The sequence below is a fragment of the Hemitrygon akajei genome, chromosome 3 (assembly GCF_048418815.1).
Source record: "Hemitrygon akajei chromosome 3, sHemAka1.3, whole genome shotgun sequence".
NCBI classification, from domain to species: domain Eukaryota; kingdom Metazoa; phylum Chordata; class Chondrichthyes; order Myliobatiformes; family Dasyatidae; genus Hemitrygon; species Hemitrygon akajei.
This window is the reverse complement of record NC_133126.1, coordinates 133066020-133089452: the sequence shown is the minus strand read 5'-3', so window position 1 is coordinate 133089452 and position 23433 is coordinate 133066020. Positions and strand designations below refer to the sequence as shown.

General features: G+C 38.7%; 1 protein-coding gene and 1 long non-coding RNA gene across 2 annotated transcripts; both read right to left on the bottom strand.

Moving 5' to 3' along the window:
* Positions 1 to 1237: 1237 nt before the first annotated feature.
* LOC140723901 (SLAM family member 9-like) lies at positions 1238 to 19057 on the bottom strand. The gene is made up of 4 exons (XM_073038442.1): positions 18841 to 19057; positions 13469 to 13747; positions 7955 to 8059; positions 1238 to 1875 (listed from the first exon to the last, which is right to left on the bottom strand). Exons 1-4 carry the CDS (start codon positions 19019 to 19021, stop codon positions 1832 to 1834), a joined length of 609 nt encoding a protein of 202 aa, XP_072894543.1. The 5' UTR covers positions 19022 to 19057; the 3' UTR covers positions 1238 to 1831.
* Positions 19058 to 19060: 3 nt separating this feature from the next.
* LOC140723902 (uncharacterized) lies at positions 19061 to 21684 on the bottom strand. The gene is made up of 3 exons (XR_012098000.1): positions 21555 to 21684; positions 19393 to 19495; positions 19061 to 19194 (listed from the first exon to the last, which is right to left on the bottom strand). It is a non-coding gene; the product is annotated as an uncharacterized lncRNA (long non-coding RNA).
* Between the last annotated feature and the right edge of the window lie 1749 nt (positions 21685 to 23433).

Genomic DNA, 23433 nt, shown 5'->3' with positions numbered 1-23433 from the left:
CTTACAAGGTAATTGTTTAGTGATTTTTTTCAGACTGCTCTGGTTAAAATCCCCCAAAACGATGATGAAGGTATTAGCATGTGCTGTTTCAGGCACGTTGATCCCATTGCTCAGACCATCTAAAGCCTGATTGACAGAGGCCTGAGGTGGAATGTATTCTGCTACCAAAATGATCACGGAAATTTCCTGTGGTAGGTAAAATGGATGACACTTAACTGCGAGATATTCCAGGTCTGGTGAGCAAAATTGGGACAGCAATGATATATTTGTGCACCAAGTGGAGTTGATCATGACACATACTCCTCCATCTCTGCTTTGGAGAAACTCTATAGATCTATTCTGACGGTGTATAGTAAACCTCTTGATCTGAATCGCTGCGTCCAGTACAGAAGGGGTTAACCAGGATTCTGTGAAACAAAGGACACACGTGGTCTTAACATCCGAATGATTCAGCACTCTGAGATTATCAATTTTATTCACCAGAGACGGTACGCTTGCCAGCAAGATCATCGATATTGGGAGTTTTAAACTCCATTTCCATAAACGCACTTGTATCCCTGACCGGCAGTCACATTTCCTGCGTGGAATCCAGCAAGGATGAATCCATCCCCAATCAGCATCGTTTCCGTCAGTTTTAAGCAGCAACAGTTCATTACCATCCTGATCTTTAATTTGCTTGTTTTCCATACAGAATTGTGCACATTTAATGGGTTCTTTGGTTGTGGATGTGCATTTAATATGCATCATCAAAATTGTACTTTTAATGTTGCTTTTCCTGTCTTCTAAATTATGAGTATACAATGTCAATCAAATTATTTGTTTAAATATGGTTTAATGTCAAATCAGCTACTGGAACAAAATAAAGAGAAAGATTTTATTAAGAGACAAGAAAATATTTTTAAGTTACAATACTCAGTGTTATTTTCCCTGCTTTTATGAAGAGGAGGGTAGTCCAAGTGACCTTAGAAATGAACTGTTCACTCAGTATTCATGACAAAAAAACCTTTGGTTATTGATCACATTATCTGCAGCATGTCATAGTATTTTTTACAATGGTCAGCTTCATGGGGTTGATCAACATGCAAAACTCACAAAATGCTGGAGGAACTCAGCAGACCAGGCAGCATCAATGGAAAAGAGCATAGTTGAAGTTTTGGGTCGAAATGTTGATTGTACTCTTTTCCATAGATGCTGCCTGACGTGCTGAGTTCCTCCAGCATTTTGTATGTTACTCGGATTTCCAGCATCTGCAGATTTTCTCTTGTTTGTGAGCATGCAAAATTGACAGTATGGGTTTGGTGGATGAACATTTTTATTAAAATTGACCATGATTAATTCCAGTTTTGTGGCTCATTCTCAATCTTAATTTACAGCTATACAATCCGGAAAAAATAATTTCACCCTAACTGACATGAAGATCCAGCTAGAGACACTGTACATAATGACACATTTGGAAACAATATCCTCAGGTTAGTCAAAGGAAATTAGATTTCCTTCAGCTGATGTATTTCAGAAATATAAAGTACCAGACCTCTTATAACCATCAAATACACCCTCTTGTGGAGATGTATGCTTATAATTCAGGCTTTGATTTTATTTCAGTTCAGTTGGGCAATGTTAATGCTGTGAAATCCATTGCTGTTCCACTGCACCGTCATACAGAGTTGGACAAAGGTCAATATAACTGACCCTCATTCTGCAGCAGTCGAAGTTCACTCATTTTCTTCCAGTTTTCAATTGGTGGCCAACAGTACAAAAATGACTGTCCAGTTAATGGGCTGTCTTTAGTATGAATTCAAAGCATCAATATATCTGGTTCAATAATTCCATTTTAAAGGAAAACCACTTTCTCCCCAGGCCTTCTTTGCTCCTTCTCTGAAAAATCCATGAGAGTTATATCATTAACATGTTTTTGAAAACTTGCCAAAAATGTGTGACTAGCAGATGCTCAAAACACAAGTAAATAATTAACTCCATCCATAGGACACCCACAATTCAGGCTATGCTCTTTCTTGCTGCTGTCATCAGGAAGGAGTTACAGGGGATTTAGGACCCACACCACCAGGAACAGTTATCAACCCTCAACCATCCAGCTCCTGAACCAGAGTGGATAACTTTACCCACCCCAAATTGAACTGACTCCCCATCCAAAGGACTCACTTTCAATGACTCTGCAACTCACGTTCACACTATTTATTACTTATTTATTTTTCATCAATATTGTGTTTTTTTTAATTTTTTTTATTTAGTGAGTGCCTGTAAGCAAATGAATCTCAGGGGAGTATATGGTGATGTATATGTACTTTGGTTCTTTAAGCTTGTTGCAGCCAGGGGTGGCAATGGGGACAAGCTCCTACTATCTGTCAAATGCTCACAATGTTGTGTGCCTCAAATAGCCTCTGACAACCAAGTCCAGCTCCTGGCCTTCACGTGTGGCTTAGCTACTAAGCCTGGTGGAACTGTTTCTACTGACAGGAGAATCGGCAAAGGCAGGTTACTGGCTCCTTAAAAGCAGTTGCTTCGGACAGATGGGGCACATCAGCCATGGTTGGCTGCTCATCTCGGGGAAGGAAAGTGCTGATCCCAAACCTCCACTGTTTGCAGCTATACCCACTCATGGGGAAGGCTTCAGGAGTAAACCCCAAGTGAAAAATCTGGAGCTGGAGTCCCTAAGGCAGTTCTACATCGAGTTCAATGCTGACTGGCACCTCTTGTGACCGTGCTGGTACCAAACTGTATTGGTCTCTGCCATTCATTTGGGTACATCAGATGTGTGGAGAGAGCAAGCCCTGGGACCCAATGGTTTTATGGTAGAATTTTTTAAGACGTTTATGGATATTCTTACACCTCATCTATGCCAGATCTTCACTGAATCTATATTTTCTGGGACCCTCCCGAAAACCTTTTATGAGGCATCAATTTCATTGATACCTAAAAAAGGAAAAGATTTATTTGAATGCAGCTCTTACAGACCCATTTCTCCATTAAATGTCGATTCCAAAATTCTTTCCTAAGATTTTGGCTAACAGACTTGAGAACATTTTACCTACGGTTATTTCTAAGGATCAAACTGGATTTATTAATAGATATTCATATTTTAATATTCAGAGACTACTGAGCATCATTCATTCCTCTCCATCTAAAGAATTTGAATGTGTTGTTTCTCGTGATGCAGAGAAAGCCTTTGATAGGGTAGAATGGCCCTATTTATTTCAGGTTTTAGAAAGATTTAATTTTGTTTCATGCTTCATTTCTTGGATTAAACTAAGTTATCAAGCTCCTTTGGCGGCAGTTATAACTAGTAATCAAAAATCTTCTTATTTTAGCTTGTGTAGAAGTTATATAAAGATACCCAGTAGGGTTGCCGTCTCAGTCCGCTGCTATTTAATTTAGCTTTCAACCCTCGCGCTATTGCTCTTCGGGACTACAATGAGGTTTTGGGTATTAAGAAAGGAGATAAAGTGCATAAGGTTTTGTTGTATGCAGATGACTTGTTAGTTTATATTTCAGATCCTAAGAAACCAATTCCAGCTTTGTTATCTATATTTTCTGAATTTAGTCATTTTTCTGGATATAAATTAAATTTGCATAAAAGTGAACTATTTCCTATTAACAATTATTTTGATCAATATGATCAATTTCCTTTTAGTATTACTAAAAATAACGTTACTTATCTCGGTATTAAAATTACCAAAAATTTTAATGACCCGTATAATTATAACTTTCTTCCATTAATTGAGTATACACAGCAAGTAATTTCTAAATAGTATCCTATGACATTATCATTAACTGGCTGCATTAATGCTATTAAAATGATAGTATTACTGAAGTTTTTATATGTATTCCAAGCAAACCCCTCTTTTGTTCCTAAACTGTTTTTTGATAGAATAGACTCTAAAATGTTATCTTTTATTTGGAATAATAAAAATCCTAGATTGAGTAATCTTTTATTGCAGAAATTAAAGAATTATGGTGGTATGGCTTTGCCAAACTTTTAGATTTTACTACCGGGCAATTAACATTCGTTATATCACTTTTTGGATTCATTTTCCAGATATATATGATCATCCCTTATGGGTGGATTTGGAGAAAAACTCAGTGAAGGAGTATTCTTTGGCTTCTTTATTGGGAGCTCCTCTTCCTTTTTTGCTTTCTAAGATCAGTACTCGAGATTTTAATCCTATTATTAAACATACATTAAGAATTTCATTTCAATTTTGTAGATCCTTTGACTTTAATAATACTGTTCTTTCTAGTAAAATCCATCTTAACTTTTTTTTAAACTTTCTATTTTTGAATTGACCTTTTCAATTTGGAAAACCAAAGGATTAGTAACTTTTTTAGATTTGTTTTTGGGTAATTGTCTAATGTCTTTCACTCAGTTGGCGGATAAATATGATCTATCTAATGTGCACTACTTTAGATATTTACAAATTAGGAATTTCCTACGTAATTTACTGCCAGATTTTTCTTTGGCTTATTCACCCAATATTATTGATACTCTTTTTCAGGTCAAACCATTTCAAAAAGGACTGATAGCTCTAGTTTATAAATGGTTATTGAACTTGCGTATGTTACCTAATGATAGAATTAAAGCTACGTGGGAACTGGAGTTTCGAAAGTCACTTACAGATAATCAGTGAGATAAAATTTTTCATTTGGTAAATATCTCTTCTATTTGCGCCCGTAACTCCTTGATACAGTTCAAGATAGTGCATCGGGCGCATATGTCAAATGACAAATTAGCCCATATTTTTTCTAATATTAATCCTATTTGTGATAGATATAATATCAAGGTGGCTACTTTAACACATATGTTCAGGTCGTGCATCAAGTTAGATAACTTTTGGAAAGAAGTCATCAAAACTTAGTCAAAGGTTCTGAATTTGGATCTACAACCAAATTTACTTACAGCAATTTTTGGGATAATTCCTTCGGAAGCAAGAGATATTCCTGCTTCCGCTCAATGGATGATAGCTTTTACAACTTTATTGGCTAGGAGAACCATTTTGCTTAAATGGAAGGATTCTAATCCACCTACTGTTATTCATTGGCTTACCTCCATTATCTCCTGTAAGTTTAGAGAAAATAAGAATTCGGACATTTGATACATCCTCTAAATTTGAGGAAACTTGGCGACCTATCATATGCTCTATTTATATATGCAATATTTTCATATGCTCCAACTTAAGGCCCTTCCAGTTACCTTTTGAAGTTTTGGATTTGATCAGAAAGTTTTTCCTTGTTTTTCTTTTGGTTTTCACTCTCAGTATGAGCTGCCCAGTTCTTTTTTATTCTTTTTTTTTGTGTTTTGAGGTTTTTTCTTTGTTTATGTCGATTATAAAAGTTTCTTTATTTTTTTTCTTTTAATGGATAAGAGGAGAATCAATTACCCTTCTCTTTATTATATACTATTAGATTAATACTTTGTCTTAATCTTGATAATGTTATTTTTCCTTTTATTCAAACTGTTATTGATATAGATATTTGTGATAATTCTCCTCTTGTGTATGTGTGTGTATATATATATATGTACTTTTTTATTCAACTAATAATAAGATTGACAAAGAAAGGAGAGGGCAAGCTTGCTACATGGGCAACAGCTTCTCTCCATATTTTACTGCCCAGACTAACGTATCTAGACAACTAGGACACAATATCCGTGATCGACTCTGGCCGACAGAGGCCCTCACATATGTAATTTGATAAAAAAATATTTATTTCAAACTTTGAATTTTAATCATCACAATCTGCTGTTCAATTCTGCTACTTGTTTATTAGATTTCTTCTTGAATACATCTCTGTTGTTTAGTTCAATCTCTCTTTCATATTGATTCAAGTAAAGTTCCCCTTTGCCTATAAGGTGACATTTACAAATTTCAAAGTTAATGAATTTCTGGATTTATTGTAAGTTTAAGGGATGTTTAGTATTTTATTTTATTTTATTTATTTATTTTTTAGTATTTTTAGTATTGTTTCAGATGTTTCCCTACTAATCAGCCGAGGCCGCCCACCTAGGACAGAGTGCAGAGGAGTGTTGCAAGAACTAGAACTTTTTATCTGTGAAGGCAATTGGATAGATTGGAGTTCTTTTCTTTGGCAGTGAGAAGGCTGAGAGGAGAGTCTTTATTGAGGTGTACAGAACTATTTGAGGGGAGATGTGGTGGTTGGGTCTTGATGGAATAATAAGGAAGAACTCATTTCTCTGCTCTGCTGTTGTAAAAGCTACAGGTTGTAGAGTTGCAGCGATTACCACAAATACCAGAAGTAAGGTGAGGAAAATAATTTTCACACAGGATGATTTATAATTCACTGGCAAAGGGGATGATGAAGACAATGCGTAGAGCGACAGTATACAGCACGATACACTGCTGGAATTTCACCAGGCAGCTCCTTCACTGTTGTCTGTTGAGCTGATTGGTCATTGTCATTGTAAATTTTCTATGATTTATTTTTATATTGATTCTGACAATTCACCGGTATATGAGCTAATACCTTTATATTTTATTGCAATGCAATATATCCACAAGGTAGGAACAGATGTTTGGGTCTGTTAAGTTTACTGGCAAATTAATGGGTGTAGGAAAAGTATAAGGGAAGTTTTTTCCTCAATGTAACAGAATACAAATAGAATATGAACTTGACAATATTGTTTTTGAGAAACAATGCTCTCCATGTTTCAGTGAATTCAGTGATGTGCCAAAAAAATAGAAGGACAATGCAATGAATGTGATGTATCTGGAATTTACAAAGATTTTCAAGAGGTTTGATTCATAATCAGGATCCAGATATTTAGAATCAGGGGACAAGTAGAAGGAACATGGAGTAAGCTATTTTCAAAACAGAAACGTAAAAATGGGAGTTGAGAGTGGCTCTTCAGACTGAAAATAGATTTGTAATAGTGTTCCACAAGGATAGTCACTGTTCACCTTGTATACAAACAATTTCGATAGGGAAATTAGAAGTTTTCAATATGTATACTGTTACGTACTCGTGACACGTGACAGTGGTACCCTTGTCACGTGTCTGGGGTTGAAGCTATACTGGACTTGAGGTAATGGTCTTGTGATGGTGGAGTGACGTCATTTTCCCACCAGTAGAGGTCATGTGACAGGTTTTTTTTACAGGGTATAAAAGGAAGACCCCTCCCTGTGAGGAGGGGCAGTTCGTGGCTGGATTTGCCAAGCTGACTTCATGCCACTGCGTGATTTAATGTGATGACGCAGTTTAGTTGAAAAATGAAGTTTTATCTATTGCCTAAAGTTTGAAAGGTCATTGCCAGCAGTTTCTTTACAATACTGCTAGTGGAGAGTGAAGATAGAAGTTCGGGAGTTAAACATCGAGGAGAATCGAATTTCGACAGTGGAATGGTTTCGACCTTGTGTGATCCTCATTGGGAAGGATTTCGTTGACTGTTCTCGCGTTAATCTCTGCTGGGATAGCAGAAGATTGAGGACAGTGTGGAAGGAAAGGTCAGTGCCTTTAATCCGTTACGTTTCATAAAATTCTTTGTGGGAAGAGTTCGACGCCGGGGATCGAAGGAAAACGACGTGGAAGAGAATTTAAATCACCTTAAAAAGTCTCTCCTTTTAAAATGGACTGAGCATTTTGAACTTTTGGCAATATCACTTTAAACAACTGTTTTTGCAACATCGCTTTAAGAACTGTTTGAGTTGCATCGCTTTAAGAACTGTGAAGCTGCCGCACAGCAGCTGTTTTCCGGTTACATTAGTGTTTGTTTACTTTTGGGGGGGTTTGTTTTCAGTGTTTAATAAACGTGTTATTTGTTATAAAAACCCTTGCCTAACTCACTTATATTTATTGTTGCCTGAATACGTAACAATACATGGTACAATAACAATGGGTATCATTATTAGCAAGACTACAAAAACATAATCAATAATAAATTAGTAGAATTGTACATCTTACAATTGTAAAAAGTATTTTTACTTACTATTTTGTTCATCATGTGCACATTGTTTTACTTTTTGGTAGTTAAGTATGATTAAAAGAAAAAGTAACAGCAATGTTCCTGCAACTATGTATCGGCAGAGCTCACCTAAAGTAGATCAGAGGGAGAGAATAATATTTGTAATGTATTAAAACAATGATAAGATAGGATAACAATCTGATTAAATAAACATTAATTATTGTTTCTGTAGTACATCTGAAACATATGTAGTTTGATGTTTCTTGGATAATTTACTTCGGTGGTGAATATACTATACATTGGCAGACAGAATAATTAAAAATCCATTTTATAGTATCTAGCAATACAAGAGCTCTCCTGTATCACTATTAATGTTCAAATGAGAGAGAAGGGCAATACTGAGTTTCTGAGCTTGTGCATCATTTTAAACTGATCTGTCTCTTAATATTTTCAAAGTTTGGGTATCAGTATGACATCAATGATAACAATCATAGAATGAAATATTAGTTGATGAGGAAAGTTTTTGGGAACCTTTCATGTCTGATAAGTTTTGAATGAAAAGCCATCGTTTTTGAACTCAAAAATATAAAGGAAAAGATTCCTTATAACCACATCTGGATTGTGAAATTTGAACATTAATGGTGAAAGACTTTATAACATACACAGTAAGATCACACTGTATCATTGTTCACAGTAGTGTTCATCAATGTAGTCATTGATTACAAATCTGAATTTGTATTAACAGCTAATACACATAACAGAACCAGTAGCAATGGCTTGCATTTGTTCCTATAATCTAGAAGCCTTTGAAGACTGCTATCATTATTAATGGAAAACCTACATCTTCCAGATCAAAAAAACATAAACTCAAAACTATGAACAAAGTTGCACGAAGATTGACTCCAAATTACAAAGCAAATGACAAACAAACAAAAGCTCCAGGAAGTCTAATAATTCAATGAGAAAGGACTTGCATTTGTATACCACCAGTTATATCCCTACAATTCCACCAAAAGATTCCAACCCAACTAAATATGTACAATAGTATCGGGAAGACATTAACTTCAGCAGTGGGGGCTACCACAGTAAATATATTTAAGACAAGGTAGGATAGATTTTTGCATAGTAGGAGAATTAAGGATTATTGGGAAAAGGTAGGTAGCTGAAGATGAGTCCATGGCCAGATCAGCTATGATCTTATTAAATGGTTGAGCATGCTTGACTAGCCAGATGGCCTATTCCTGCTCTTATTTCTGTCCACGTCACCTGTTTTTGTCACTAGTTTGTCTTATCTCATGCGACTGGTCACCGGACTCTCTTTGATAAAAATGAAATTACATAGAACTACACCAGGTGCTAGTGGGCCATGAAAAGCTCCAGGGATCAAAAGGAGGCAGTGAATAGAAAACATGCACATATGGAGGTAGGTTTCACTGATAAAAAGTGACAACATATACCAAACCAAATTCCTTTCTAGTTAGAATCAGTGAAATTAATTAGAATTCTCTTTATGACTCCAACCTCTCTAATTAGATCTAGTCTTATTCCATACTAAAAGGTTTACAGATGAATATTTGCATTTTTAATTTCCCCTAGTTAGTGAGGAAACTAAACTGAATTCCTATTTTTAAGTGTTATGGTTAACCTCAGTTTCAATTTCAGGTCAGTATGTCTTTGTCAAGACTCCCAAGTTATAACAGTTGGAAGCTTCATAGAAATAAATAGAAGATGGATCAAATGTCAGTGTCGCTATGACTTGTATGTGTGAACATATTGCATGATAGAGTCCTGGTTTTTCAGTAAAAAATTGTCAATATATCAAAATAAGAATGGAAAATACAGAAATGCCCAACAGGCCAAGAGCATCTGTGGCAAGAGAAACAGAACTGAAGTTTCAGGTTCATGACCTCTCTTCAAAACTGAGCCAGTCCTCCTGGGGGCATCAGAGATGGTGAGAGTCAACACTTTTAAATTCCTCAGTTTAATCATTTCAGAGGATCAGTCTGGGTCCAGCATGTAACGGCCGTTACAAAGAAGGCACAGCAGCACCTCTATTTTCTGATACGTTTGTGTGGATTCAGCTTGTCATCTCAAACGGACCAATTTCTATACATGTGCTGTGGAGAGTATACTGACTGGTTGCATCTTGTTCTAATATTGGTGACATCAATACCCTTGAATAAAAAAATCTGTAAAAGGTAGTGGATATGGCCCAGTATATCACGGGAAGGCCCTCACAACCGCTGAGGACATTTACAAGGAGCGCTATCACAGGAAAGCAGCATCCATTGTCAAACACCATCCCGCCCCCTACCATTCCAGCCATGCTTGCTTCTTGCTGTTGCATCAGAGAGGAGGTACAGGAGTTTCAAGTACGACACCTCCAGGTTCAGGAAACGTTATTACAACTCATCCATCAGTCTCTTGTGCCAGAGGGAATAAATGCACTCATCCAACATTGAACTGATTCACTTTTAAAAACTATACAACTCATGGTTTTGATATTTATTGCTTATTTATTTTTATATATTGTATATTTTTCTCAGCTCTATATGGTAAAACCTGAGATACAGCATACCCAAGCACACTCATTTCTCAATATCTAGGAACTTTCAGACTGTTCTAGTGGTGTTTATTTTGTGGCTTTCTGCAGATTAACATTTCCAGAAATCTCCAATATTGTTGCCCAGGTCTAATTTTTTAATGCCATTGTGTAGTGACTTTGGGATAAGACTAGTTGTAGTCATTACACTTGGGATAATATAAACCTTGTTTATGTCCCATAGTCTTTCAATTTCCTCTTCTAATTCAATATATTCCTGGTGTTTTTTATTCGTTGATTCCTATATGCTATGTGTGTTTAGAATGACTGTATCTATGAAGTTGTTCTTGGTGGTTTATCCTGTAAAATTATCTCGGGATGGTTATTATGGATTGTGCGATCTGTAATAATGGATTAGTTATAATATAATTCATAGGACTCTGACTCTAAAACTGGATCACACATGTATTTATGGTAAGGTATGGTGTCGTTTATGAGCTTGTATTTTACAGTAAGATACTGGTGATTGATGTCTGCCACTTGATTGTGTAAGTAACCAGATTCAGTTAAACCACTGCAGGATCCTGTATGGTGTTGAATTGTTTCCGGTTTCTCATTGTATTTCCTGCATTTATTGTCTTGAATATGTTGTATCATGTAATTATGGTAAGTTTTTGTGTTTACCACCTGCTCATCTATTGCCACAAGGAACCCCTCTTTCGATATATATGACAAATAAAACTTATCTCTTTATGAGAATTGCAAAGATTCACTACCATAAGACCATAAGATATAGGAGTGTAAGTAGGTCATTCACCCCATCGAGTCTACTGCACCATTCAGTCATGGGCTGATCCAAATCTTCCAGTCATCCCCACTCTTCTGCCTTCTCCCCATACCCTTTGATGCCCTGGCTGATCAAGAATCTATTTATCTCTGCCTTAAATACACCCAATGACTTGGCCTCCACAGCCGCTCGTAGCAACAGATTCCACAGATTTACCACCCTCCGACTAATGTAATTTCTTCGCAACTCTGTTCCAAATTGACATCCTTCAATCCTGAAGTTATGCCCTCTTGTCTTAGAATCCCCTACCATGGGATATAACTTTGCCATATCGAATCTGTTCAGGCCTTTTGACATTCAGAATGTTTCCATGAGATCCCCCCTCATTCTCCTGAACTCCAGGGAATACAGTCCAAGAGCTGCCAGACATTTCTCATAAGGTAACCCTTTCATTCCTGGAATCATTCTTGTGAATCTTCTGTGAACCCTCTCCAATGTCAGTATATCATTTCTAAAATAAGGAGCCCAAAGCCGCACACAGTACTCCAGGTGTGGTCTCATGAGTGCCTATAGAGCATCAACATCACATATCTGCTGTTATATTCTATACCTCTAGAAATGAATGCCTTCTTCACCATCGACTCAACCTAGAGGTTAACCTTTAGGGTATCCTGCACAAGGACGCCCAGATCCCTTTGCATCTCTGCATTTTGAATTCTCTCCCCATGTAAATAATAGTCTGCCCATTTATTTCCTCCACCAAAGCGCATGTACATAGACTTTCCAACATTGTATTTCATTTGCCACTTCTCTGCCCATTCCCTTAAGCTTTCTAAGTCACTCTGCAGGCTCTGTTTCCCCAACACTACCCATTCCTCCACCTATCTTCATATCATCGGCAAACTTAGCCACAAATCCATTAATCCCATAGTGCAAATCATTGACATACATCGTAAAAAACAGCAGTCCCTGCACCAACCCCTGTGGAACTCCACTGGTAATTGTCAGCCAACCAGAATAGGATCCCTTTATTCCCACTCTGTTTCCTGCCAATCAGCTAAATGCTACACACATGCTCGTAACTCCCCTGTAATTCCATGGTTCTATATCTACCCTCAACTCTCTTTTACCCTTTATATACTTAAAAAAGCTTTTAGTATCTTCTTTGATATTAGTCACCAGCTTCCTTTCATAATTCATCTTTTTCTTCCCAATGACTTTCTTAGTTCCCTTCTGCAAGTTTCTTAAAGTTTCCCAATCCTCTATCTTCCCACTAGCTTTGGCTTCCTTGCATGCCCTCTCTTTTGCTTTTACTTTGGCTCTGACATCACTTGTCAGCCACAGTAGTGTTCTTCTTCCATTTGAAAATTTCTACATATTTGGAATATATTTGGTTTGCACTTCCCTCATTTTTTGCAGAAACTCCAGCCATTACTGCTCTGCTGTCCTTCCTGCTAGTGTCCCCTCCCGGTCAACCTTGGCCAGTTCCCCTCTCATGCCATTGTAATTTCCTTTATTCCACATTGGAATTTAGTTTCCCCTTCTCAAATTTCAAAGTGAACTCAATCATATTGTGATCACTGTTCCCTAAGGTTTCCTTAACCTTAAGCTCTCTTATCACCTCTGGATCATTGCACTACCCTTTAAGTGAAGAAATTTTTTCTCCCCTCATCCACAGGAGATTTACCAGGATGCTGCCTGGATTAAAGATAATGCCTCATGAGGAATGTTTGTGTGAGCTAGAGCTTTTCTGAAGGAGGACGAGAGGTGACTGCAAAGAGATATACAAGATGAAAAGAAGAATAGATAGAGTTGAGAGGCAGCACCTTTTCCCAGGACAGAATTGGCTAGTATGAGAGGGCATAATTGTAAGATGATTTGAGGAAAGTACATGGAGGATGTCAGATGTAGATTTTCTTTACCCAGAGAGCAGTATTTGTGTGGAATGCAGTGCCAGGGATGGTGGTGGAGGCAGATAATTTGGGGGAACTAAAGAGACTCTTAGAAAGGCACATGAATGAAAGAAAATGAAGTGTGTGGGAGGGAAGGGTTAGATTGATTTTGGAGTAGGCTAAAAAATTGACACAACATGTCCAGTACCGTGCTGCACTGTTCTATGTTCTGTTTCATATCAAGAGAGAGGATAGTTCTGAAGACATTGGAAGAATCTAATGCAGCACTGTGAACAAACTTTATTCTTCATACTTACGTGCAAAATTATTTTCGTTGCACAACTCTGTGATAGTGAGTTCACTACTTGCATTGCTGACTCTGTTCTTCACTATGCACCTGAATGTGTGTTGTTTCCACTCGTTCTCATGGTTCACCACCAGTTCCGGCCCATCGAAGGTTCTGTTGGTGCCTTCAGACAGGGATAGAATTTCCCAGTGGAATGTAACATTTGCTCCATTGGAGACAGAGCAGCTCAGAGTAATATTTGGAGATGGACATTTCCAAATTTGTGTTATCACTGGCTTCAAAACTGGTTCTGAAATGGAGATAGTAGTTAAAACAATTACACAATCTTGCTTTTCTTTTCAAGAGATACAGCATAATAATAAACCCTTTCCACCCAGCGACCCCACGCTGCCCATAATATGGACTCCTGGATTTTAGAATTGAATAATTTGGTTGTAAGTAAGATATGTTGATTAGCAAATGTACAGAAATCTCAGATCACCAGTTTCTCTTTTTCTAGTAACACCAAAACCATCTATATTCACCATCATCTCTCTGTAACACTGACAGCAACTTCCACTTCCCTGGTGAAGAGTTAATTTTGGAAATCAGGAGACTGTGTTCAGTGATTTGCGGCTGATAATATCTTAGCACAGATCAGGACCTTTGGATCACTATGGCCTTGCTGAACATTGTATTCACCTTTACTAGTCTCATTAATCCACATTTAGTCCACAGCCCTTATGCCTCAGTAATTGTCTAAATCATTCTTAAACACTCTGAAAGCACCTCCCTCCACTATCTGCTCAGTCAGTGCATTCCAGATTCTGACCACACTAGGTGTGAAAGAATTCCCACTCAGATGCCCTCTGAACCCCATATTTCTCAACTTACAATTACACTTGTCACCATGGGGAAAAGATTGTTTACCACCTACCCTATTTATCCCTCTAATAATTCTGAATATCCATTTCTGGTCATCCCTTGGTTTCTTCTGCTCCAAGGAAAATAAACACACCCTATTGAATCTCTCCTTATAACTGAAAAACACAAAGCAAGCAACTTCCATGTGAATCTTCTCTGCACCCTGCCCAGTGCAATCACATCTTTCTATGGTGTGATAACTGGAACCATGCACAATACTCCAGGTGGGCCCTAACCAGTGTTTTATAAAGTTGTAACATGATGTCCCAGGTGAATCAGAATTATGTTGATTATAATTGACATATGCCATTAAGTTTGTTATTTTGTGGTAACAGTACAGTACAAGACATTAAAAAATTACTATAAATTACAATAAAAATAAGATGTGCGAAAGTGGAATAGTGATGTAATCTTCATGAGTTCATGGAAAGTTCAAAAATCTGAAGGCAGGGGATTTGGTGGTGGTGAAGAAGTGGTTCTTTAATCATTGAGTGCAGGTCCTCAAGCTCCTGTAACTTCTCCCTGATGGTAGTAATGAGAAGAGGGCATGTCCTAGATGGCAAGTTCTTTAATAATGGATGCACCTTCTTGAGACATTGCCTTTTGAAGATCCTGGATGGTGGTGTGGGTTGCGCTCATAATGCAGCTGGCTGAGTTGACAAATCTCTGCAGTCTCTTTTGATCCTGCGCATTGGAGCTTCCATTCCAGGTGATGATGCAACCCAGTCAGATTGCTCTCCATGGTACAGCTATAGAAATTTGCTAGAGACTTTGTGACACACCCATTCTCCTAAAAGTCCTAATGAGGTAAGTCTACTGGCATGCTTGCTTCATGATTGCATCAATATGTTGGGCTCAGGATAGATCCTCTGAGATGTCAATGCCCATGAACTTGAAACTGCTCATCCTTTCCACTGTTAATCCCTTAATGTTCTCCTGACTTCCCTTTCCAGAAGCCCAGAATCAATTCCTTGGTCTTGCTAATTGTTAATGTGTGGTTGTATTATGACACCATACAAACAGCTGATCAATCTCACACCTGTACCACAATGTTCTGTCTAGTTTTTTTACAGCTGTGTGGACCAACCATTCCTCTGAGCAGGAAAACTTTGCATGGCCTGGAAACTGTGTGGCACTTTAAATGGATTCACGTGTGTGAATTTCTTGCACATAATGCATAGAAACATTAATTTTAATATCAGAGTTAGACTTCTTTTGTGCATCTTATTTCACTCTTGCTTTGCGCTCTTTTAGAATTTTAGTTAACGTGCAAAATTCTGTTTTTTTTTCCTGGTTGCATCCACATGAATTATCTGGTTGAGATGTTTTAAATGATCTAACTTGCATTCTTCATTTTTTTCCACTACTGAACTCAACCCCCAAACTTATACTTCTCCATAAAATAGTGGATGTGACATCACCAATATATTAGGTAAAAATATTGCAAATTTTTAAGCAAAGATGATAATTCAGTATCTACAAGTTGCAAAAGTCATTCTACCTTAAATCTTATACAAGGTTTGTTCTTTAAAGCATTTAATTCTTCTGCCTTTTGTTTTGACTTCTTTAGGATACAGTACTCAAAATAATAAGTATTTTTTTGAAAAAATTGAAAAAAGTTGGAAAAAATTAAATTATAATGAAATAACCACACACATGCAAACAATTTTAGAATGATTTTTTAACTTGTTCTAACAATTTTTAATTAAGAAATTCAGAATAGATTATGATTTTTTGAAAGATTACTTACTAAAAAAGTCACAGTATAGAATTTTTCACACAAATCACAACTCAACACAAGTAAACAATGTCAGGGAGTCTAAACAACTGACAGGCACAATGCAATATTAGACTCATTTGACTAGACGGTGTTATATTTCTTACATTAATTACAGAGTATTTCAGAATTATATCACCACAGATTACAAAATTAAATTAGAATAAATTCAAAATTATACTAACAGTATGTATAAGCAGATTCCAGCTGTTACACAACAAGGGCTATGGGCGCGGAAACATTTCAGTTACTGTGCAGCCGTGCACCCAGGCAGTTTAGAGGAAACAATGCCTGTATGGCTCCTCATTGACATCTGAGATTCTGCCAACAGTAGTGTAATTGGCAAATCTATAGATGTTTGAGTTGTGCCTAGCGACATTTGTCAGAAGTACTGGGACAGTGGAACAATATTCTTTGCCAGGCAACCCATATGGCTTCTTCACCACTCATTTCACCTGTCCTGCCACTTTCAGGGATCTGTGGACTTCTACCCAAAGTCCCTTAGTTCAAGAAAACACCCTGAGGCTCTAGAATTTACTAGATCTTTTAGATCTTTCAAAATTCATCACTGTGCACATCAGAATTAAATTCCATCTGCTATTGCTCCATCCAAGTTTCTAACTGATAAATGTTATTTTCCCTCCGTAACATATCCATTTCACTGCTGTGGTGATCCTTCTTTGGCTGAGCTGTGGGGAGCTCCAGAGATGCAACTAACAAAGAATTTGTGATTAACATAAATTACAACTGTGTTTCCCTGTACTCTTGTTCCAAAAAACTTGGTGATTATTATAAAGCTTAGTCATGTCAGTGGAGATGAGTGTTCAATGTTGGGCTGAAGTCATACTAGTTCCTGACCGAATTAATTTTATAAATATGGAGTCTCATTCATTCAGTGCACAGGTGTATTTTTTTTAAAAATAGGCAAGGACATGGACAAGGTAAAGGAGCATCAGTGAGCCTCAGAGGCCAAATTGCTTTCTCTCCTCAATTTCCTAAGTTCTTACATTCCTTTTTTTTTGTCTTTATGAATGTTCTTTGTGTGGAATGGCTGATTAATCTAATTAGTGCTGGATGCCATAGACAATGATATATTTTCCATCTTGTCAGAATGGACAGATTCAACATTATAATATTTGTACCTCTTAGTGAGCAGCTTCTCTCAGAGGCTATGACAAATGCTGGACCTTTGTCACTGGACCATGATGAAAAGGGGGCTTTTTTTCTGAAAAGACTGAAGGATGAAGTCCAGGATGTGAAGAAAAAGAGTAGGAGTTGGGTTCAAATTAGCTGGAGTTGAGGATGGCCAGCGCTCTGGAACACTGATGGTTGTGACTGCCACGTGCCCAGGGGAGTGAGCTGGTGATGGAGAGCTAAATGTAAATAGATGGGTTAGGTCTTGGGGGAGGAAAGCACTGGAGAGTGGGGTAGTGATTTAAAGTTGGAGATAGAAAATTCATAGACAGTGTGCTCAGATGGAGACAAAGAATGTTATGGAGGGTGATGGAGGGGATTAGTGCAAGCTGGGAAGGCACTGATTTGGGAATTCTGTATTGTTGGGGTGAAGGAATTAAAGGAGGTAAGAGGCAATTAGGTAAAGTGAATACTGAATGCACTCAGCAAGTCAGGCATCACTATGGAGGGAATAAATAGTCATCGGTTGAGACCGAGGGAGGGAAGCTGCAGTTAGTTGAGGATGTCAGTGGGAAGATGACAGAAATAGACAACAGACAGGAGTCAGGGCCGAGGGAGGGTGATGAAGTCAGTGGGTCAGTGTGTATGTGTTAGATCAATCTGTGTGTGAATGGGTGAACTCTCTGCACGTGTGTCAGGATGAGGTTTGGTGTCTGTGTGCACCCACTGTTGGCTCCAGCACAGCCGAGACTCCATTTGGCTCGATCCAGTGGCCAAGGACTAGGCATTTAATCCGTCAATCCCGTTTGACAGATGCTCTAGAGTGACTGTCCTACATTAATACAATCCACACACAGACATCTTCTACTCCACCTTGTTGGAAGCTGCTGACATTCGGATGTCACGTCTCCGCAACTCCTAATTCACCCTCGACCCTCTCCCTAACCCCTTCAGCGAACCCTTGTTCTTCTCACCACTTTTCTCCTCATACCTCGATCAAACGTCCCATTCTCCCTCCTTCAGCAGCCTATCGCTCTACTGTGTCCAGTCCCACCTGGTATCCTCACCACTGCGCTTACACTCTCCCCAAAGTCTCCAACTCCCCACACCCCACCCGGCTATTCTCCAAGCTGGCTTTCCTTTCCTTTCCTTTCTGCACAACTCCACCCGCTCCCTCCCCCACTCACCTCTCTGCCACCCGTCTCCACCCCCTCCTCCACCTCATGCTATTCCCCGTCCTTCTCTCTGCGACCCCGTCATTCCATTATGCCCAACCCTGTATTTCTCGCGTTAGTCCTGGACTCTCCTTGGCTCCGGGTACTTTGAATTGAAGCTACAAACCCAGTCCCTGGAACATGCTTTAGCGTTACCTCTACACCCTTTGCCGGGGCCAAGCCAACCTCTACCCGGCATCTGGTGCCACCCGTATGCGGCAGCCTGGCGCGCTGTTGCAGTCCGACCCGAACCTGGATCACCCCCCGCACAGGCCTTCTCTCGGTCTCCTGATACGCCCCACGAACCCTGGTTTACCGGTAAACCACACCACCCCCACCCTATCAGTTACTTACCGAATACGCGCAAGTCGTAGATCTTTCTCGTTGTGTTCACTGAGGATTCGCGGTAGCAGTCGATTTGGGTCTCGTATCGGTTACTGTCATTAACCTGCACGTTGGACAGCACCAGGGAACCATTCGCGTTCCAGTACAGTCTGTCCCTGTACACCGGGTGCTGTCTGTCGGAGATGTTCATTCGCCACCGGGCAAGGGGTGCAACAACCGGGGATAGTAACTGAATTGTTACTACAAATTGATCTTCACACTGAATCTCCACAGGGAAAGGGACATCCTGTCCAACGACGGCATCAATGGTTGTAATGGGTCGGGCTGAGATTTCGGAGCCACAGAATGTAAGAAAATGAAGCGCTGGAATGGGACAGTGCATTTATATTAAAATGATGAACTTAATATTTCTGAACAACGGTTAGCTTAATAATTCCCAAAACTTATTTCAGGAAATCATGTTACACACCTTCACACTGAAGAAATCCGATTAATTAATTCCTATATGCACATTGAGTTCTCGTTTATCTGAATACCAGTTAGCTTGGATTAGTGTATTACCTGCGAACACTGCAAACATCTTCACAAAGAAGAACCGAACAACCTTATGGTGTGGGCCCACTTCTTTTCCATGCTTGTGTTGGCATCGTGAAAATAAAATAATCTGAGGAGATGATGAAACGATTGAAAAATAAGCCTCCATTCGCGAGCATCTGAAATTATTCCTATTGGAGTACCACATTTCAAAACATTTCATTTACAAATTGCGAGGCAAGAGTTTAACGCACAATATTAATGAGATTAAAAACATTTGGAGAAGAAGGGCTTTAATTAATCACAATCAGCAGGAAATCCACTGTCACTTTTAAAAACACGACAACATATGGACTGACTTTCAGTGTGTGTTTTGTTCATCTCTCCCGTGAAAATGCAGCAACTTCACCTCATTCAAAACATTTCCATGGGGAACTGGACAGCAAGTTGTGACACCGCTAACAGAGGAACCGCTGTGTCTAACCAGCAGCGGACGTTCACTGGAAACCCATTCACCGTCAGCTCTCTCCTAACGGCGAGTCTCCTTAGCTTCACTGTCACTATAACTGTGACATCTGGTCAAATGTGATTATGACTGGGATGTTTGACAGCCCAATCCCAGGTGCGTTTATTCTTCAGTCTCGGATCAGGAATGGATCAGAGACTAGCCGAGCGCACGTCGGATTGGCAAAGTTTGGGAAAGATTGCGCGGATCATTAAGGTGAGGTATTTGGAGAAGCCTGGGGTTGGGACCAGAGGGACCTCACAGCAGACACTGCCTGACAGAGGAAGGCAAGTGGCCGCGAGCTTGGACAGACTTGTTCACTCTGGGGCAGGTCCCGACTACCCTCCTCTCCCCGATTAATACACGGACAGACTGACTTCAGTCAGGAAAGAGTCACTTCCAACTTTGTGAGCAACACAGCATTATACAACCAGAAAAGTTTTCAACAAAACACAAGCAACAGAAAGTTCAAATTTATGGTATGTATTAAAATATATTTTTTAAGTTTATTATTTAATTTGTATATTTATTAGCAATCTATATTCGTTTTTTAAAATCCAATTTTATCTCCTCAGTACAAAAATATAAACAGCGGCCAGTAAGGTTACTGATAGTAAAAATACTGTGCATTGTGTCCGGTAGGCAAACTAAATAGAACATTTTAACCACCATTTACAATAGTCATACACATTTTCTGGGAGACTTATTTAACATTGCATCCATAGAATTCCACCGTTTCCCGTTTCACACGACGGGATGAACTGAAGAGCCCAAGCGGAGGGATCGGTTATCCGCTGAGTGTCAGATACTGATGTCCATTGTGGAAAATGACCCGCGTTCACCAAACTCTCCATCACTCGGCACGTATCATGGTGGTCGTGATTCTAAATCGGAAGATATATTTTTGAGGGGAGTGGGTGGGTTGGATAACAATTTTCTGTCTCATTTAGTTTCCTCATGCTCGAATATAAATACCTCAATTTGTGTGAAATATTTAGATGTTCGAACAACCCCCGCACCGGGAAGGAGCAATAATTGTTATTTCTGTTATTTCAAATGTTAACATGTCTCGAATAAATTAAATTAAAGGATGCCTCTGTAATATCTCTCGTGAGATTACTCCAAGCAAAGAGTGAACTTGTGGATGAGGTGAACTAAAAAAGAAAGTTGTCGGTGGTTGTGAGAATTTTGCCACAGGAAACTTTCACAATTTGAGGTAAATTGTCCCAGCAAAGCATACCAATAACAACAGGAAACATGAGGAAATCTGCAGATGCTGGAAATTCAAGCAACACATACAAAATGCTGGTAGAACACAGCAGGCTAGGCAGCATCTATAGGGAGAAGCGCTGTCGACATTTCGGGCCGAGACCCTTCGTCAGGACTAACTGAAAGAAAAGATAGTAAGAGATTTGAAACTAGGCAGGGGAGGGGATGAAGCTAAAAGCTGGAAAGTTGATTGGAAAAAGGGATACAGAGCTGGAGAAGGGAGAGGATCATGGGACGGGTGGCCTAGGGAGAGGGGAGCACCAGAGGGAAATGGAGAACAGGCAAAGAGTGATGGGCAGAGAGAGAGAAAAAGGAGGGGCGGGAAAATAAATAAATCAGGGATGGGGTAAGAAGAGGAGTGTCCCACAGACAGGAGTTTTGCAGCGAATTTAATTCTACCGGACCAGTCACTTACCAACATGCATTATATAACTGGAGATCTGCGTAGGTCGCTCATCTGTATTTGCTCTCCAAGTTTGAACAGGTCAGTTTCTTATTGTTTGAGCAGTTGAGTTCAATGTCCATCAACCACAGTTAATGTACCTAGTAAACATTTAAAGTAAATAGTTATTGGCTTTAAGTACAGACTCAGATTCACCGCTTTCAAGATCGAAAAGTTGAGCGATGTAGTGAATGGATTTCATTTAAGACTGCAAGTCTTTCTTTAACGCCTGGTCAAGACTAATTATTAGCAAACTTCTTTTTCACTCCGGGCAATATAAAGAATAAAATATCACCTTTGTCAGGAAAGCGTAGATAGATTTGACTAACTTCCGAACGAAAACCCGACCTTTCTGCTTTGTTTTAATATTCTTCGTGCTATCTAATTATTTCAGAAACGTATTCAGCTTATTGTAAATTCTGAGCCAAAGTATGTTCAATCACCTTCTCTTTTCAATGTTTCAACTGGCAAATAAAATGTCCAACTTCTGCCAAACAAGATTACATTTCGCCAGCGTTGGGGGTGTGACGTGTGTTGAATATTGACTGGTTACACTGTCCTATGGTGATTCCGAGATGCTGATACTGGAAAACAGTACGTGATACTGACCTGAAGGTTATACAGAAACTGCTCTTTACTGAACCAATGAGCGCCACTCGGACCCGCTCAGATATCTTCTACTTCCATCTTTGCAAATTGTTTCCTTTTTTGCTGGAAGTTCCCTGGCGACAAATTCTGAAGAATATAAGAATGAGATAATGTCCAGAGTGAGGTCAGGAGCGGGAAAGGTACGCTTTGAATCTTTAACTTCATTCCATTTGCACACACAAAATGTTGGTGGAACGCAGCAGGCCAGGCAGCATCTATAGGGAGAAGCACTGTCGACCATCATAAAACCAATACAAGTTGTATTGGTTTTATGATGGTAATATTATTGGATCACATAAAATACCAACCGTGAAAGGTCAGAAATCTATTTCCTGCATTACTTTTAGTCATGATGTAAGTAATAGTTTAAGAACTTCCCTAACTCAAGGCTATAGTCATAGGATTGCAATGTTCACCTTGGGGTCACATCTAGTAAAGCAATTGAACAGATTCCTACACGGATTTAATTGAAGTATGAATTTGATTCAGCCTGGGAGAAAGAGTCCTGGGACAGCAGAACTCTTTGGTGTTTTTTTTTTGGAGTAGATTTGAAGGAGAACAAACTAATTGTTATTTCACAACCCTTATTCCAATCTATGTGATCCTCCCAAACTTTTGTTTCAATCACCATTTTTAAATCAACTAATTAGCTGTCCAATTTAATCATGCAATTAATTATATTATCGGATTGTTTTTAAATTACACATGAAAAATATTCACATCATACAATGCAATTTCATCACTTTGCAGCTGGAACTTTCTCCATCTGCATGACAAATGACATTTTTTTTTATTTCTTTAATTTCTCTGTTACTTATTCAACATAGTTTTATTATTGAGTGGGCTTTTTTGATGTTCATATAATACTAAAACCAAACTTTCCACACTGGACAACAGAATACTGAGAACCCAGTATTTTTGTTAAGAGATATCATCTGTATTTTCAGCCACTTCCTGTTCTATTCTGTCAGAAAGAACTTGTCTTTCTACACATTTTCCATTCAGCATTTGAAATGGTCTTACATTGACTGACACCCATTCTGGTTGTGGAGGCTTTGTGTAGGAGGGCCTTCTGCTTTCTATTTAATAAAAATAAAGTATATACTTGTATGTAAATTATAAATAATCTTTCAAATGTAGGCCAATATGAGTACCCTCTTTTCCAATTTGTTTGAATATATGCAAACCTGGTATCAGTGCATGC

Bases quoted from the DNA above. Each gene is read 5' to 3' on its own strand.
- LOC140723901 (XM_073038442.1), bottom strand. From the start codon at position 19,021: ATGAACATCTCCGACAGACAGCACCCGGTGTACAGGGACAGACTGTAC. The intron at 13,748-18,840 runs GTAAGTAACTGA...TCTCCATTTCAG, and splicing joins CTACGACTTGCGCGTATTCG to AACCAGTTTTGAAGCCAGTG. The intron at 8,060-13,468 runs GTAAGTATGAAG...GATCTACTTTAG, and splicing joins CAACGAAAATAATTTTGCAC to GTGAGCTCTGCCGATACATA.